Source organism: Pseudopipra pipra, chromosome 5 (genome assembly GCF_036250125.1).
Source record: "Pseudopipra pipra isolate bDixPip1 chromosome 5, bDixPip1.hap1, whole genome shotgun sequence".
NCBI classification, from domain to species: Eukaryota; Metazoa; Chordata; class Aves; order Passeriformes; family Pipridae; genus Pseudopipra; species Pseudopipra pipra.
This window is the reverse complement of record NC_087553.1, coordinates 26,893,710-26,910,212: the sequence shown is the minus strand read 5'-3', so window position 1 is coordinate 26,910,212 and position 16,503 is coordinate 26,893,710. Positions and strand designations below refer to the sequence as shown.

Genomic DNA, 16,503 nt, shown 5'->3' with positions numbered 1-16,503 from the left:
GGATGCAGGAATACCTGCCTGCATCCGTTAAGAGTTAGTCAAATCTAGAAGGTGTAACACAGAATTGCAAATGGGGACAATAATATCCTTGGGAACAAAAGCATCAAGACAAACAATTCTGTGTGGATAAGAGGAAAAAAGTCTGGTTTGGCCCTTGAAATTCATCTGGACATTAGTGAATCAACGAGACAGGAGCTATCTTAAAAAGGGAACAGCTTCATTTGTCATAAACTTAGCTACATTAATCACCAGTACAGATTAGAAAAGGAAATAGAGAAAGAGCAGGACTGTCAAATTCATATTTAGGCCTTTTGCATCTCATGAACTGAGGTACAACAGCATTTTTAATTGCATTCTGTTAAATTCAACAGTGATAACAGGCTCCAAATCGAGATCCCTGAAAGTCCTCTATTCAACTTCATATCAGACAGCAGAAGTTCCCAATTCCCCCATACGCTCCACAAGCTCATTTCAGCCATGACACAGACTGTTTGCAAGGGCTACCCCTAAGAAGAGAAGGGGCTCCTTTATTCCCTGGCCTGCTAAATGGCGTCTGATGATTAATGTCAACTGTGAAATGGACACCATCACACCATGTTACCATGGTTTCTCAGCAGCTAGCAGATGATTAACACTTTTCAGATTTTTCATCAACCTGGTCCAGGTCTAACAGGTAACCACAGAATGAAAGAATCTGTACTTAGCTAAGGATTACCAAACACAAGTCCCCATCTAATCTCCAGACTAAACCACATTAGAAACTAACAATATAGAAGAGAGGCTCTGCCCCTGCATTCAAAAGGCTTTGTCATTTCTCCTCATTATGTTATGCAGCAATTATATATTCCTTGCACAATCAAAGTAAATTCTGTTACATCAGACACTGACCTAAAAAATGCCAAGATTTGGCCTTACTTCAGAATGGATCAGGAGAAAGGACCACTGTCTTGAAAGAAGGAAAAAAAGCCCCGAATAGGATACTGCTAACAACACTGATAGGAGAAAGATGACTCAGAAATGGCTGGAATCTGCTTTTAATGTAAATGTTATACCCTAAGGCAGATTTGCATAAGGCAGTTGTTAAGTTTATGTGGTCATCCTCTCTCGAAGGATGTCTGTACAGTTTAGGGCATGGCATTTGGTTAAGGACTTCTGACTGTTAATGATGGCACACTTCTAGTTAACAAAAGGTCAGCTGAAAAGCTGCAATATAGAGGACAATGTAAAACTCTTGAATTTTTAATCCTGTTATCCACCACTACTTGAACCCAAATTTGGGGGGGTCCCCAAATTTGGCCTCCTCACAACTCCCTTCAGAGGAGCAGACAGTAACAATTAGCTTCTCTTTACACTGCATTTTCATTTCCATGACTATAATCCAACAGAGAGCAGAGATGTCACAGAAAAACTAAACACATTTTTGCAACATTAATGGTGCAAAGATGACAGCCTTTATCCTGCAGACTGTCACCCTATGCCACCTGTGTGTTAGACAGTCTTGGTGGATTTCCCCATCTCCAGTATCTAGGACTTTCTGAATAAAGCCTCTGTTCTTTCCTGGCAGTTAATGACACTCACCCTGCTGATGGAGAAGACCACACCAGGCTTGCCAGAGCAGACACCCATGAAGCAGTGGCGGAATTGCCAGTAGAAGAGGTGCTCACAGATGAAGGTGATGAGACTGAGGGCCATGGCTGCTCCCAGCATGTAGAAGACACCCGCCATGTTATCTATATCCAGCTGGCTGCTCATAACCTCATTCTTCTCGTTGTGACAAATGCCAGTGAGCCAGAGAGCTTCCAGCTCCTCCATCTCCCCTAGAAAGACAGACAGAAGGAAAGAAGCAGGTTAGATAGTCCTGCAACAGCTAAAGAGCTCAAACTGGGGGTGATTGAAAGCAAGAAGCTGATCTGTGGTAATTTCCATGTTCTTTTTTCACATCTGTAACATCCATAAAATATCTTGACTGCCTGTCTGATGGGGGCAAGTGCAATTTGTCACAAGAAGGTCAACAGGATTTTTCCACAGTCAGATACTAGCCATAAAAAGCTGTAACACAGGACACAGCTATTACACTTGTTAACTGTCTACAATGAGATCCTGAAACAGTTGTCCACCAGATGACCAAAGATCTGGCTTCACAAACTTCCACTTTCATTAGGTCAATGAAGGGAAAAATTAGTGCCTGATACTGGTAGACAAAAATGAATCACTTTGAAATGAAAACATTGTATGTTTCCAATTCAATTAAAAATGTTGATTTTTTTTTAATCAAATTTATTTCTATCATATCCGCAGCTCATTAAAGCTAGGTGCAATGTACCCAAAAATATTTGTGCATTTTTACCTGTTTTTCTTCCCCTCCATTTTGTCCAAATTCAACACTTCCATGCCCTTTGACCAATCAAATATATTAGTAATTTGTATCAGCTAGGAGCAAATGTTCTGCAGTCTAATTTCATACACCACTTACTCCCATTATGGTATTTTCATGAGGGTTGAGAGAGAGATAAACACTCATACACATGCACATATATTGAGGCATTCAGAACAAACTAATTTTGCAGGTTGGCAAATTTTTTCACGCTGTTAGGAAAGTTAGTTTTTCACATTTTCAATCTTCTCTCCAGTGACAAGGGGGAAAAATTCCATATATACATGTGGTGCCATAACAGAGACTTTGAAGCTTAATGGAGAACTTTCATCTTTTTCTGAAATAATACATATTAGGCTGTTTAGGAAACAGAACGCCCTATCTGCAAGTAGCCAATTTGCTGAAGTATATCCAAGTTATGTTCTTTCCATATTTATAATACCGTACGTTATTTTCAGAGTTCAGAAAAAAGGAATACTTATAAATAAAATAACATGTGAATTTTATTCATTCAAAAAAGTAAATTAAGAGATGGACTAGGTAACTATAATGTTCCAATTTAAAACTCACTCCAAAATATGCTCCTGAGTCTCAAGTTCTTCCTTGGTTTTGTTATTTTTTGAGGTTTTGGAAATTCTGAGCTAACTCTTTCATTCAGAAATATTTATCCTTTAATTCTGTAAACTGCATGGATTGATCCTGTCTAGAACTATAAAATATGAAATAACCATAGACAGTATGGTTAGTGGGTTTGGTCATGACAAAACCACAAAGGTAGTAAAAAGTTCACAACAGAAATCTTGTTTTTACAAGACATTCTTCACATAAGGTATTTTTTCAAACATACATCTGAGCTTGTTCTATGAAAACTTTAGTGCTTTTGACATTGCTTTTGATGATACCGCTACCCTGCATCAACATAAAAGAAGTGATATCCTCACATTTTTGGTGTGATGCCTCTAAACAAACCTTTCTAATAATTTCATGGTTTCAACTCAAATCTGAAGAACCAGAGCTAGAAACTTCCATTTCTTACATGCAAAATTTTGTATTTCTTAGGAAAATTAGAACTCTTCTTTTTCTTGTCACTTACCATCTCCAAAAAGCTGTAGAATGGCAAGATCAACCTGCCGCTTCCAGCCTGAGTCCTTTTGGATGGCAATGCCATAGCCAGTGGAGGCAAACACTTTCCCACTTCCAATTGTCACCAGTTTGCAGCCTTCATCTCTGCCAGCCATGTAGTTTAACACCGCTGCATCATAAATGAAAGCATCCAACTTCCTGCACAGATGCAAGAAACAAGAGAAAAAAACAGAAAACATAGAATCTGTATGAATTCAAAGGTGTTCTCAGGTAATTAAGGCTGAAATTAACCTCTTTCAGATGGATTACAATAGGTTACATAGAATCATTGAAAGGTTGGGGTTGGAAGGAACCTTAAAGATCATCTAGTTCCAAACCCCATGATGTGGGCAGAGACACCTCTCACTAGACCAGGTTGCTCCATCCAACTTGGTCTTGAACACTTACAGGGATGGGGCATCCACAACTTCACCACCTTACAGTAAAAAGACTCACCACTGTCACATGAAAGAATTTTTTCCTAATACCTAATTTAAACCTACTCTCTTTCACTTTGAAACCATTGCCCCTTGTCGCGTCACTACATGTTCCTGTAAAAAGTCTCTCTCCACCTTTCTTGTAGGCTTCCTTCAGGTACTGGAAGGCCAGAATTAGGTTACCCCAAAGCCTTCTCTTTTCCAGGCTGAACAATCCCAATTCTCTCAGCCTTTCCTCATAGCAGAGGTGCTCCACCCCTCTAATCATCTTGGTGGCCCTGCTGGACTTGCTCCAAAAGGCTGATGTCTCCTGCCTGTGATGCAGACCCCAGAGCTGGATGCAGCACTGCAGGTGGGGTGTCTCGAGAGCAGAGAGGACAGAACCCCCTCCCCCAGCCTGCTGCCCAGGCTGCTTTTGGTGCAGCCCAGGATACACTTGGCTTTCTGGGCTGTGAGCTAACATTGCTGGGTCATGTCCAGCCTCTCATCTACCAGCATCCCTAAGTACTTCTCTGCGGGGCTGCTCTCAATCTGTTCATCCTCCAGCCTGGAGATGGGGGTTGCCCCAACCTTGGTGCAGCAACTTGCACTTGGTCTTGTTGAACATCATGAGATTCCTGTGGGCCCATTTCTCAAGCTTGTCCAGGTCCCTCTGGATTACATCCAGTCCTTCAGGTCTGTCATCTTCAACTTCACCAGAGTTAACTAAAATCTGAGCCCAGAACCTGTTTACAGGTGGAAGCTGGATTATAAATGAGGATTGTCTATTTCTTTCTGACTTTTTGATAATCATAATTTCTGATCTGAAGGAAAATTTGGAATGAAAATATACTGCAAGATAAAGATGAATGAAGAGGAAGTCAAGGGGATCTATATTCCTATGAATAGCTTGTATTTCTGTACTGCCTTTAATCTCAAAAGAATCTAAAATGCCTTATAAAATGTATCAATATTATATAGCAAAGTAGGGGTTGAAATAAGGAAAATATTATCTCCAATTCAAACTGCTGGCATGCCTTAGCTGAGCAAAATGTCTTTTTTTCAAATCAAATACAGTCAGGACATTATGTTTAACCCCTCGGTTACTGTGAAAAGCACTATTGGGTCTTTACCAATGTCAAGTGGCCACGATAGCAGCTTCATGGTTTACCATGCTGAGTAGCTCTTTGTTAAAAAATGCTTAGCTGAAAACCACAACAAAAATTCTGTTTCAGTGCAGAGAAATCCCTGTTATGGACTATGCTGGGTAGACAGCACAACAGACTGATGAGAGCTTTCTCTCACAGAGAGAAATTCACAACAAATTGATTTGGATGTGGGGGGCAGTCTCAGAGTGCTGCATCTTCCACATATCCAAAGACAGCTGATGAGTAAATCCTCCCACTAGATCTGAAATGAAACACATTCTGATAAAAGACCAAAGACCTTCCGCTTGCACATTCTCAAATGCATACTATCTTTACAATCCACCTCCTGCACGTATATTTCCAGTATAGTGATTATCTCAGTTCAAGTGCTTATCTGTGAGGAAGTCTGTCCAAGGATGGATATGAAGCCAGGATGACATCTACCACAAGTGATGAGCTCTATTTCATCCATATATTTCCAGGACAGAGCATATTTATTTCCTGGATGATGACTATCCTGGCAAATGTACCTTCCCAGGATGACATCCAGTGATGGTACAACCATTTCTAATGGGCTGCATGCCTCTGAACCTGGCAAACACATTTAGCAATATTCAGTCAATCTAGTAATTAAATTGGCTGAACATTTTCATTGTGCTTTGGAATGAACTTTCTCATAAGACTGCAACATGAGTGTAAGCAAAAATGTTTTTCTCACTGGGGCTGGGCTCTGAGAACCGAAATGGTCAGCTCTGGGAGGAGGTCTTTAACCTACAAATGACAAAGGCTTGCAAAATGCCATTTTGAGTTAGTTCCTTTGCAGATTCACTGCTATTAAAATAGGATGAGCTATTCCAGCATGCTTTTTGCTAATGATTTTTCCCATGTTTCCCAAATTACCTAAGGAAGTGCTTACATTTTTTTATACTTCCTTATTATTCAAATAACATTTTGTTTAGTCCTTGATACTAAAATATTCCAGAGTAGGCAGAGTAGGCTACTTCCAAATTCTTTGCTTCAAACGCACCTTCCATTATACTGTATTAGCTGGTGATACACTGGGGTGGGATTAGTCTGACAAAGATTGTTTCAGTTTTCTGATTAGCATAATCTTTTATACACAGAAGGAGGGAAAACAAAGGAATTTCCAGATGACAATATAAATGCTCTGAAAAAAACTTTGTCCACAGAGATCTGTGAGCTTTTCCTGTGTATGCATAAAACCCCATCAGCATGAAACATCTTGATGAAGCAAGGTCTTTGGGACTAATACACACATGGCTAATGTACAAGGATACAGTAGATTCTATTTTTTTCTTTTATAGTCTTACAAACACAGCAAAAACAAAACTCTTAAACAGATGTCAATAGAAAAAAATGGCAAAAAGAACAACAGAGTTACTCTCCTGTGCTGTGTATGGTCTTCCTATGCTTTTAACCATGGAAAGATAATACAGGCTCATTTTTCAAACCTCACAAAAAAAAAAAAAATTCCAGACAAGCATGCAAAAGAGTCAGGTTCCTGTCAGAGTAAAAATGCAAGAAGAAAGTCTCACCCAGTCTTCAGTGAGAACAGTGCATCATCCACTCCCCTCTGATTGAACTTCACCATGTAGCTGTGCATTTCAGGGTAGTTGTTGCGAATGTTCCTCTCTGTACTGCCATTAGGAACCGTCCCGAAGCGGAAAGGAGGTGAGAAGTCATTTGGTTTCTGAAACTGAAGAGACAGAAAAAGAACATTTCTCACAATCTTTCAGATTGAAGCAGTCACCTGGTTGGGAGACCATACTCTCCCTGGAAGGTAGTTCTGATTTTATTTTACTATCAGGTAGAAAACATTGTTGAGAAGTTATTATATTTCACTGTTTTCAAACACAAACATCTTCTGTTAATGCCTAAGAACCAAGAAGTAAATCTGAGCAAGCTGTTCTTTTTGCCCACTCTGGATCAAGTGCATGAAATAGCCAATGATCAAAGATTAAACAGGAGTTTAGATAAAAGGAAAAAGGAAAGGGAAAATGTAACAGTGCCTTTGGAGCACAGTCAAGGAAAGATTTTCAATAAAATCTATGTGCTTTTTATCCACGAACTGTAATTTAGTTCCTAAGAAGTATCTTTTTCAGCTCTGTGGATGCCTTTGCACTTCCTGGTTCTGACTGAAGTAGAAAAATAATTAAAGAGGAAAGATGCCTCTCAGCACACCTCCCACCCGCTCCACCAAATGAATGATCAGTTTTCAAAGTTTTGGGCAAATGTTCCAAATGAAATGCTATTAGTGGATGCAAGTCACTATTAACATTTGATGCCCAGAACATTACTGGCAGAATACTCCAAAGCTTTTGCTGCTCACAAGAAATACATTTATCATAACATTCCCCCATGGCTGCAAGGCTGTGAGATTTTATATGCCACTAGATTAACTTAAGTCATAATCAATGCTCTCTGGGATTTTATGAGCAGTAAAATTTAGACTGTCAATTATCAAGTCTGCTTAAAACCCCTAGAACCAGCAGACAGGAAGGAGCACAGAACTATAAACCAGGAACTGAATAAGTAGTACAAGAAAGAGATGAAAAAGTAGGTTAGATGGAAGAAAGCCTCCTCCTCTCTGGATATATCAAGCACTAGCTTGTCTGGTGTTATTTCTCAACTCCCAGCTGTGATTGTATATTTGTATGATCCTGAGAAGCACGCTAACAACATGCTAATAGTCAGACTAAACCCATTTAACAGTCAGAGTTCACCTGGTACATGAATATATGCCATCATGTACTGCCACCTTCTACACTGGAAATACAGCTGCAATCTACAACTATAGCTTAAAACACATACAGATGAGCCTTGTTCTTGAGTACTGCTTAAAGCCCTTTTGGAACCTGGTCAACTCAACTAAGGAGGCCAAAGCCCCTAAAGCAGCGTATCTCATTCACAGCACCTCAGCCATGAGGACAACCAGGAGCTGTGTCTGTGAATAGGTGAATACACTGTTCTTCTGTTTCCTTGTACCAGTCAACTCATCTGGCTGTGCAAGGAATTATCCCTCCAGTTTGGATGGCAAGATGAACTAACTTGTAAGTGCACACGAGTGTGTGAGAGAGAACATGTGTCGTACTGCTTTAAGCCAACAGAAAACATCAGGGCTGTTATTTGGAACTCAGGTTGGTACATCACCAAAAAAACAGAGGTTTCACATATAATAAAACAGACAGTAAAGTGGCTCTTAGAACCCTGTCACACTCTCTAGAGATGAAGACAAACTCACAGCTATCAAAGACTGTAATGAAAGCAAACTTTGATGGGAGAAAAAATCACTCCAGCTTGCTAAAATTATTTTTTTCTACCAAGCTGATTAAAGCAGCAGCCTAGGGGACCCATCACAAGGAGGGCACTGCCCATACCAGATGCAAAGAAACACACTCTCTCCCTTGACATGCTAAACCAGGTGTTTGTAAGTGGGCAACTTGCTTTCCCAGAGGCTGCAGAACCCAGCCTTGAAGGCAAACAGGACATTCCCATTCCCATAGAGCCCTCCACAGAGTAAAGTCAACAGGACTTTACAGTCAGGCATCAGGCAGGCCTGACCAACATTGGTGGGACTGAGCTTTGGCATGTCCTTTGAAACAGCAGCAGCTATAAGAGCCTCTGTCTGAGCCCAGAAACTGTTAAAGAGGTCTCATCCAGCGTCCATTTTATACTTCTACCTTCTATTCCCAGTGAAAGTATCTCTATTTTTCTCTGCTTCCATCATGGTATCTACTGGAGTAAGAAGGATTATAGCCAGGCAGGGCTGTGATAAGGGAAACAATCCCACTCTTGAACTATCCTTTGACCCCTCTGGTTAAGGGCCCATTATAGCAGCCAGAAGTGAAAGGCTCCACTTTTAATTTTTAACCTTCTGGGCAATCAATAAATAAATGAAAACATTTCTCTTGAAGGAAATTACTGTTTCTGGCAACTGGAAAAGCACATTTCTAGAGAAGGAAGTCAGGTTGATGGCTTCTACAAATCCACATACTATTCATTCACTCATCAATCCTTACCCTCTGCTCATTCCTCAGTCAGAATAGATCATTAAAAGCAAATCATTCTCTGCACACCAACATGCACACACACTTCAACCATGGCCTGGTGGACAGCAAGACAGGAAACTATGAAAGGATCCATATGGGCCCACACCAGAGAATTTTAGCTTGAATGCCTAAGAGGAACACAGATACCCAGCTAACCTGATTTGGTGTTTACAAAGCTGAAACCAATTGATGTCCAGCTGACTCCACAGTCCATGGAGCCAGAGATAAGCAGATACTTTGAAAAGTAATAGTATGGTACATGCATGAGACTTTCTGGTAGGAAAATCACCATGTTTATTGCTTGGCAGTAGGTGGGCACAGCTCAGTCCAGGGATGGAGAAATCTCCAAAGAACTCTCCAGACTCAAAAACTGTTGCATCTTTCTGAACTATCTGCTGCCCCACACTGTTCATACTAAAGGGGCAAAACCACATGCAAACCCTTCAAGAAAATTCATGGAACAGATGGGGAAGGAGTGTGTGGCATCACAGTGGAGGAATGTGTGGAGGAACTGGAGAAGATCCATAAGGAATAAAGTTTATTGACACATTGGCAAAGCATTCAGTAAGGAATGCCACCTGTTTGGTTTCTTCCAAGGACTCAGACAGTGGACCTGGATCATAAGTATCAGCCCCAGGAAAGCAAACTGGTCTATAAGGAGTCTGCGACACGAGGCAGGAGCTGAGACACAGGGGCCAGTACATGGAGAGAGCCTGTGCAGAGATAATCTCAATGCTACAGTAAATATTGACAAAGGAATTAACCATGGATATTGACAGAAAGGGTCAGAATGTAGATTAGTGGGAGAACTGTCCCATTATTTCATGTAAGTATTTCTTCTGTCAGAGTCCTAAGTCAAAACTACTCTACCCCATCTGCAAAGAGGAATCCTGTGATGATAACAAGGGAAGGGAAGATGCACCAGTTGCTGACCAAACCCAGTTGTACAGGGTCCACACTTGTAGGAGCCCCATCTCACACTCGCATGCAAAAGGGGTCCTGCTGCCCAGCTCTACCTACCTCAAGGGATAACTGCCTGTGAGGGAACCCACAGGGCTCAGCCAGTCCTGCACCCAAAGAGTCCCAGGCAGAGATGTACCCCATTTGCATCCTCCCACTCATTTACCATGGGACACCATTTGTGAGATGCTCCACTTGTACCCAAGGTGATGTGACACACTCTCACCCATGAAAGAAATCCCACTTGCTTCACAGCTATTGTGGGCGAGGCGGATGCTGGAGATGGGGGTGGAAAGCAGATACCAAGCATGTCTGAAGGGCTGGGGTAGCTCTAGGACATGAGATGTCTGTGTTCAGAGCCCAGCAGCTGCCAGTCTCTTCAACCCTTCACTCCACAAACTGAAATCAAGGAGCATTAAGTGCAAAGCAGACTCTGGCTTTGGAAAAGTAACCTCTCAGTCAGAGAGCAGAAATCTTCCTGCTCTGGAGAGCGATAAACACACAGGCTGGGGGCTGTTAGCACATTCAGGGGGAAGAGATCCTTTCCCAATCCGCTCCACATCTCACCATGAGAGCTGTCGACAGCAGCAGTGAGAGCGAGTTTAAGTGACTTGTCTGGCAGAGCTGTTTCATTAGCAATTTGGAGCCATGCCGTGCAGAAAGCAGCATTGTTCTCAGATGTTCGAATATCAATCTGCATAATGAAACAGGTGACAGGAGCTCTTCCCATTCATGCAGCCTCAATTGGAGGGGATTCAGATATGAGGGGAAGGGGTTATGTCTAATTGGCCACAATTAATTTGATGAGAATTTTTTTTTCCATTATATTGTCTATCACCAAATGGTTCCTACAGAAAAGCACATCTGCACTTATTTATCTGCCTGATGTAGGCCCTGTTTACACTGTAAAGTGTTTGCCAATAGCATCGAAAGCAGTTTCCCAAATTCAGCAAGCTCTCACAACAAAAAGGCTCTTTTTTATCAGTCAATCTACTTTTACACTGCTTTAAAAAAAAATCCCCTGCTGGAATACATAATGAGCTGGCAAAACTTGGTGCAAGTGTGTGTGTGTGAATGTATTAGTGCCTTACTCTTACACAGCTTCTCTGGGAGGGCTCCTCACACTTTTTAAGCCCAGATCCCCAGTTTAAGTTTTCTAGTACAGGAAGCTCCAGAGCTCTGACCCATTAAAATGAGGTCCACAGATTCAGCTCCTCTTCTAGCTGCAAGTCCAAAAGACCTTAAGCCCATGTTAGATACTCTGGGTTTAGTTAATTTGCCCAAATATAAGTGCCAAGCTGAGATGCCAAGGGAATTTTACCCTGGGAGCAGGTCTCTCATAGTCTCTGTGTCAGAATTGCTAGCCACCTGAGGGTAGGTTGGATACTCCAGTACACCGAAATTGGCTCTAAACATCTACACTAGCACAAATTATTCCAGCCATTGAGCCATTTGGCCCTCAGGACAGCTTCTCCCACCAGAAGTACAGGGAGCCAACTGCTGCGGTTAGCAAAGAGCCTGAAGTGCCCACCACTCCCCTGAACTTGCGCATCAGGGCATCAGTCACAACCTTCTGCTCAGGCACCTATAAGCAGCACTCTGCTTGTCCTTTTGGCAGCTGTAAAACCAGCAGACATCTGTTGTGGCACAGGCCAAATACCTTTCAAAAAAGATTGCATTTATTAGTAAGCTGCAACATAAGATTTAGTGACATCAGGTCAGAAAAGCAAAGTCCATGCTCAAATGCATAATTTCAGTAGAACCTTTCTGAATTGCCCTAACATCCTTGATTGTCTCCTCTTGCTCTGGTTCAGCTGCATGTCTCTGTGGTCAGCTTGCACCTTTCTTCATTGCCTGAGAATCCAGCCAGGCTATTTGCACAAGAGATTCATTCAGAACTTGTTAAAAATTAAAGAGTAGGCCACTGGTTTCCAGGTCTAACCCTGAGGTAGCCCTATGCCTACACTTGAGTCTTGACAGACTAAGCATGTCTACAGCAGCATGTCTTGCCCTAGCTGCCTTGTTCCTGTATCCTTTGTTTCAGCCAGGAAATTATCTCCTTCACAACTAATGGATGACTTCCAAAAAGAAGAGGCTTGTCCTTTTCATATCCCCAAAATATATAACTTTTGGCCCCAAGCTGCACCACAAACAGTGCCACAGAATCACAAATGTGGATTTGGCCCTTAGAAGATGTCTCTTCTACCTCACTCTCTCCGGTGAGTCTCTCCTGGACATCACCATTCCTGACAGCTCCTGTGGAAGATGGCTGGTACTGGAGACTCCTCCATTCCCTGGACAATCCCCACCAGAGCTTTACTAATGGAAAGTTCTTCCAAGTGTCTCAACCAAAGCCTCCCTACTGCAATACAACTACAATATTTTCTGTTATCTTATCAATGGACAGGGAAATTCAAATAGTTTCTTCTTCTCTGAAGGAGAATTTTATGTTTTTCAGTACCATTAATCTGTTTCTTCTCTGTGTTCTTTCACTGCAGCTAAAGAAGCTGTTTTCTCAGTCTTTCTTTGCAAGCTGTATCATGTGGACCTGTAACCTGCTGTCCTTTGGCTGTATCCTGTAGGTCTTTCCTTGACTTACCTTTTGTTGGTGAACGTGCTCTCCACCATACCAAGAACAATCTGATCAAGACCCAAAGATATTAAGAGAACATTACACTAAAAAAGCTTGCATCAAGGCAATAAAAACAATGCTAGCGAGAGTTAATGCTCATTATCACTCAGTGCCTCTCTATATTATATAATTTTCCCTCTGTCCTTCATTTGCAGACTGCAAGTTCTTCAAAGCTATAGCTCTGCCCTGATCTGCATTCAGGTAGTGACCAGTTTGTTTCTGGAATATCAAGCATCACTATCAGCACCATCTTCAGGGCTTTTACTGTATTCTTTTCTTTACGCAGCTTGATTGTGCACATAGACACACTCACAAACTCATGCCCCCGCTACCTGTCCTGCTAGACAAAGTGCTCTACAGATTCCCAGCATGTAACCTGCAACCTGTTAGTGGCATGGCACTGTAGGGCACTATTAAATTGACAAAACTGCATCCCAGCTAGGAGTGTGCCAGCCCAACAGCATAGGCAGAAAATCATACTACAAACTTAAATCGTAGAACTGGTACAAATCTGTGAGGAGAGCAGACTAAAGAGACTGTGCTGCTCGTTCTCTATTACTAATGAATCTCTTGTACAGATACTTCTCAAGATTCATTCCTAAAGCATTCCTCTCCCCTCTGCACAGTCACGTACTTTTGACATCACAGACATTTTTTATTTCCAAGGTGGAACTCACAGCCATTTCTAAGTGACTACAAGTTTTCAAATCATCCTTTTACCCTAGCTCTTATTTCTTCCCTCACAGTAACACCTTCTACCTCCTCAGCAGTGGCTAGGACTACTCACAGAACTTCTTAAGGGCAGAGGAGCAGGCAATTCCCAAGTGTCAAAAGTCAGGTAGGCAAGGCAGAAGGCCTTGGCTAAGCAGTGATCTTCTCTTGGAAATAAGGTAAAAAAGGAAGGTGTATGCCCAGTGGAAGCAAGGTCAAGTGACATGGGAAGAATCCAGAGATTCTCCTTGCTGCTGTATGAAGAAAATTCATCTGGCCAAAGCTCAGCTGGAGTAAAAGCAGGTCAGAAATGTGGGAGACAACAGAAAGTTTTTCAAATACGTTAATGGCAATAGGCAGGATAGAAATATCATTGGCCTGTTACAGGATGAGGATGGTCACCTCACAAACAGGGACAGGGACAAGGCAGGGGTGTTTTATGCTTTCTTTGCCTCTGTCTTCAACACAGATAAGAGGGTCTCAGTGCCCTGAGCTGGAGGACCATGACTGCGAGAATGATCAACTCCCAGTTGACCCTGAAATTGTGTGGGATCTGCTGCTCCAGCTGGATCCCTACAAATCTATAAGGCCTGATGAGATTATCAAAGAATTTTCAAAGAGCTGGCCGATGTCATCACAAAACCTCTCTTGATGATTTTTGAGCTGTCTTGGGAACCCAGAGAGGTCACAGCTGCCTGGAAGCTGGTGAACGTTGTCCCAGTTTTCAAGAAGGGCAAGAAGCAGGACCCCAAAAACCACAGGCCAGTCAGTCTCACTTCAGTGCCTTGTTAATTTATGGAGAAGATTATTCTGGAAGGTATTGAAAAAACACCTGAAAGACAATGCAGTCATTGGTCACAGCCAGCACGGCTTCATAGGACGAAAGTCCTGCTTATCAAACCTGATTTCCTTTTATGACAAGGTAACCCACTTGATTGATCAAGGGAAGCCAAATCTTTTTGGATTTCAGTAAAGCTTTCAATACTGTCTCTCACAGAAACCTTCTGGACAAAACGGCCAGCACACAGCTGGATAAAGACATCATGCCATGGGTGAGCAAATGGCTCACGGATCAAGCACAGAGGGTGAGGGTAACATCAGACTGGCAACCTGCCATTAGTGGGGTTCCACAGGGCTCCATCTCAGGCCCTGGGCTCTTTAATGTCTTCATTAATGACTTGGACACAAGACTGGAAAGGATACTAAGCAAGTTTGCAGATGACACAAAATTCAGAGCAGCTGTTGACTCCCTTGAAGGCAGGGAGGACCTGCAGAGAGACCTCAATAAATTAGAGGACTGGGTAATCACCAACCATATGAAGTTCATCAAGGGAAAGTGCCGGATTCTGCATCTGGGATGGGGCAAGCCTGGATGTACATACAGACTGGGGAATGAGATGCTGGAAAGCAGTGTCATGGAAAGGGAGCTGGGGGTCCTGGTTGATGGGAAGTTGAATCTGAGTCAGCAGTGCCCTGGCAGCCAGGAGGGCCAACCGTGTCCTGGGGGGCATCAGGTACAGCATTGCCAGCCGGTCAAGGGAAGGGACTGTCCTGCTCTGCTCTGCACTGGTGCAGCCTCACCTTGAAAATTGTGTGCAGTTTTGGGCATTGTAATATAAAGAAAATATTAAGCTATTAGAGAGTGTCTAAAGGAGGACAACAAAGATAGTGAAGGGCCTCGAGGGGAAGCCGTATGAGAAGCATCTGAGGTTACTTGGTCTGTTCAGCCTGGAGAAGTGGAGATTGAGGGAAGATCTCAGCACAGTCCCCAACTTCCTTGTGGGTGGAAGAGGAGGGGTAGACACTGATCTCTTCTCTGTGGTGACCAGTGACAGGACCTGAATGAAAGGCATGAAGCTGTGTCAAAGAAGGTTTAGGTCAGATATTAGAAAGAGGTTCTTCACCTAGAGGGTGGTTGGGCACTGGAACAGGCTCCCTAGGGTAGTGGTCACAGCACCAAGCCTGCCAGACTTCCAGAAGCATTTGGACATGGTGTGACTCTTGGGGATGGTCCTATGAAGGGTTAAGGGTTGGACTCGATGATCTTTGTGGGTCCTTGCCAACTTGGCATATTCTGTGATTCTGTGAATCCAGTCGCCACGTCAACTCTTCCTGATTGTGGGCCCAGTTGCAGAAATCAACCCTAAGACTGCAATGGCAAAACCCCAGTGTCTTGTCTTCAGCAGTCAAACAATACGTGCCTTGATTTATAAACAAAAAAAAAGGGAAATTAAAAAAAAAGAGAGAGAATGAACAGCACCAAATCCAATATGTCAGTTTTTGGAGGGCATAAAATTACCCTGTGCTCCATCAGACTGACTTTGTGGTTTATCCTATTATTCAACACCCAGTGATGTTTCAAATTCTCCGTCTTGCTTTGCGTAGTGCTTTCACCCATGAATTGTTATAGATAAGTCCAAGAAAGGAGTTATCAGTTAGTGCAGCTGACTGCAGCAAAGTTGGCAAGGAATTAGATTAAAGTAACTTTTAAAGGAAGATGTAGTGTCGGTCAGACCCATAAACAAGAAAGAAAAATATCCATGAATGTCTGTTGGTGAAATAGGGACACATGCGGGTCAAGGAAGGGAACAGAGCAACCTAGTGACAATGCAGAGGTGAGGGAGGGCAGGTGAAAGTAAAAGAAAGGAGTTCAAATATAGCAACTTTAAAAATAGTTGTCCTTGCAAAATAACTAAGATGAAAGCAGAGATCCAATTGGTGGAAGAAGTCTCCATCACATGCAGTTATTGCCAGAACAATGCACACAGTAGCATTGTGCAGCCTCTTTGCAAGCTGTATTGCTATGTAGAGACCTGTTCTGTGCAGCTTCTGCACAGAGCAGAAGACTAAAAATCTTGGGCAGTGCAGCATCACCACAAACAGATGACACCTCAGGGATCCCATGTCTTCCACAGACTCACCTGTGTGTGCATGCTGGCACCAGACTGCCTTTCTCCTGACCCAGGCATTAAGGATATACCAGGCCTGAGGGGCCGCTTCACTATCAGACCACCACATATAGACAGAGTCCACTCACCATCAGCAAACCAGGTGTCTTCTGGATTTGCGA

The 16,503-nt window shown here is 42.6% G+C and overlaps 1 protein-coding gene and 1 long non-coding RNA gene across 3 annotated transcripts in view; one reads left to right on the top strand and one right to left on the bottom strand.

Annotated features, from left to right (window-relative positions):
• The window catches only part of GRIN2B (glutamate ionotropic receptor NMDA type subunit 2B), a 232,607-nt gene that overhangs the window by 21,670 nt on the left and 194,434 nt on the right, over positions 1 to 16,503 (bottom strand). For both annotated transcript variants that reach the window (XM_064655234.1, XM_064655235.1), the window contains exons 11-13: positions 6,617 to 6,777; positions 3,468 to 3,655; positions 1,579 to 1,817 (exon numbers count right to left, since the gene is read on the bottom strand). In XM_064655234.1, the coding sequence (XP_064511304.1) occupies positions 1,579 to 1,817; positions 3,468 to 3,655; positions 6,617 to 6,777 (588 nt within the window). The remainder of the gene's footprint in view (positions 1 to 1,578; positions 1,818 to 3,467; positions 3,656 to 6,616; positions 6,778 to 16,503) is intronic.
• LOC135414438 (uncharacterized) lies at positions 9,690 to 12,810 on the top strand. The gene is made up of 2 exons (XR_010430690.1): positions 9,690 to 9,956; positions 12,673 to 12,810. It is a non-coding gene; the product is annotated as an uncharacterized LOC135414438 (long non-coding RNA).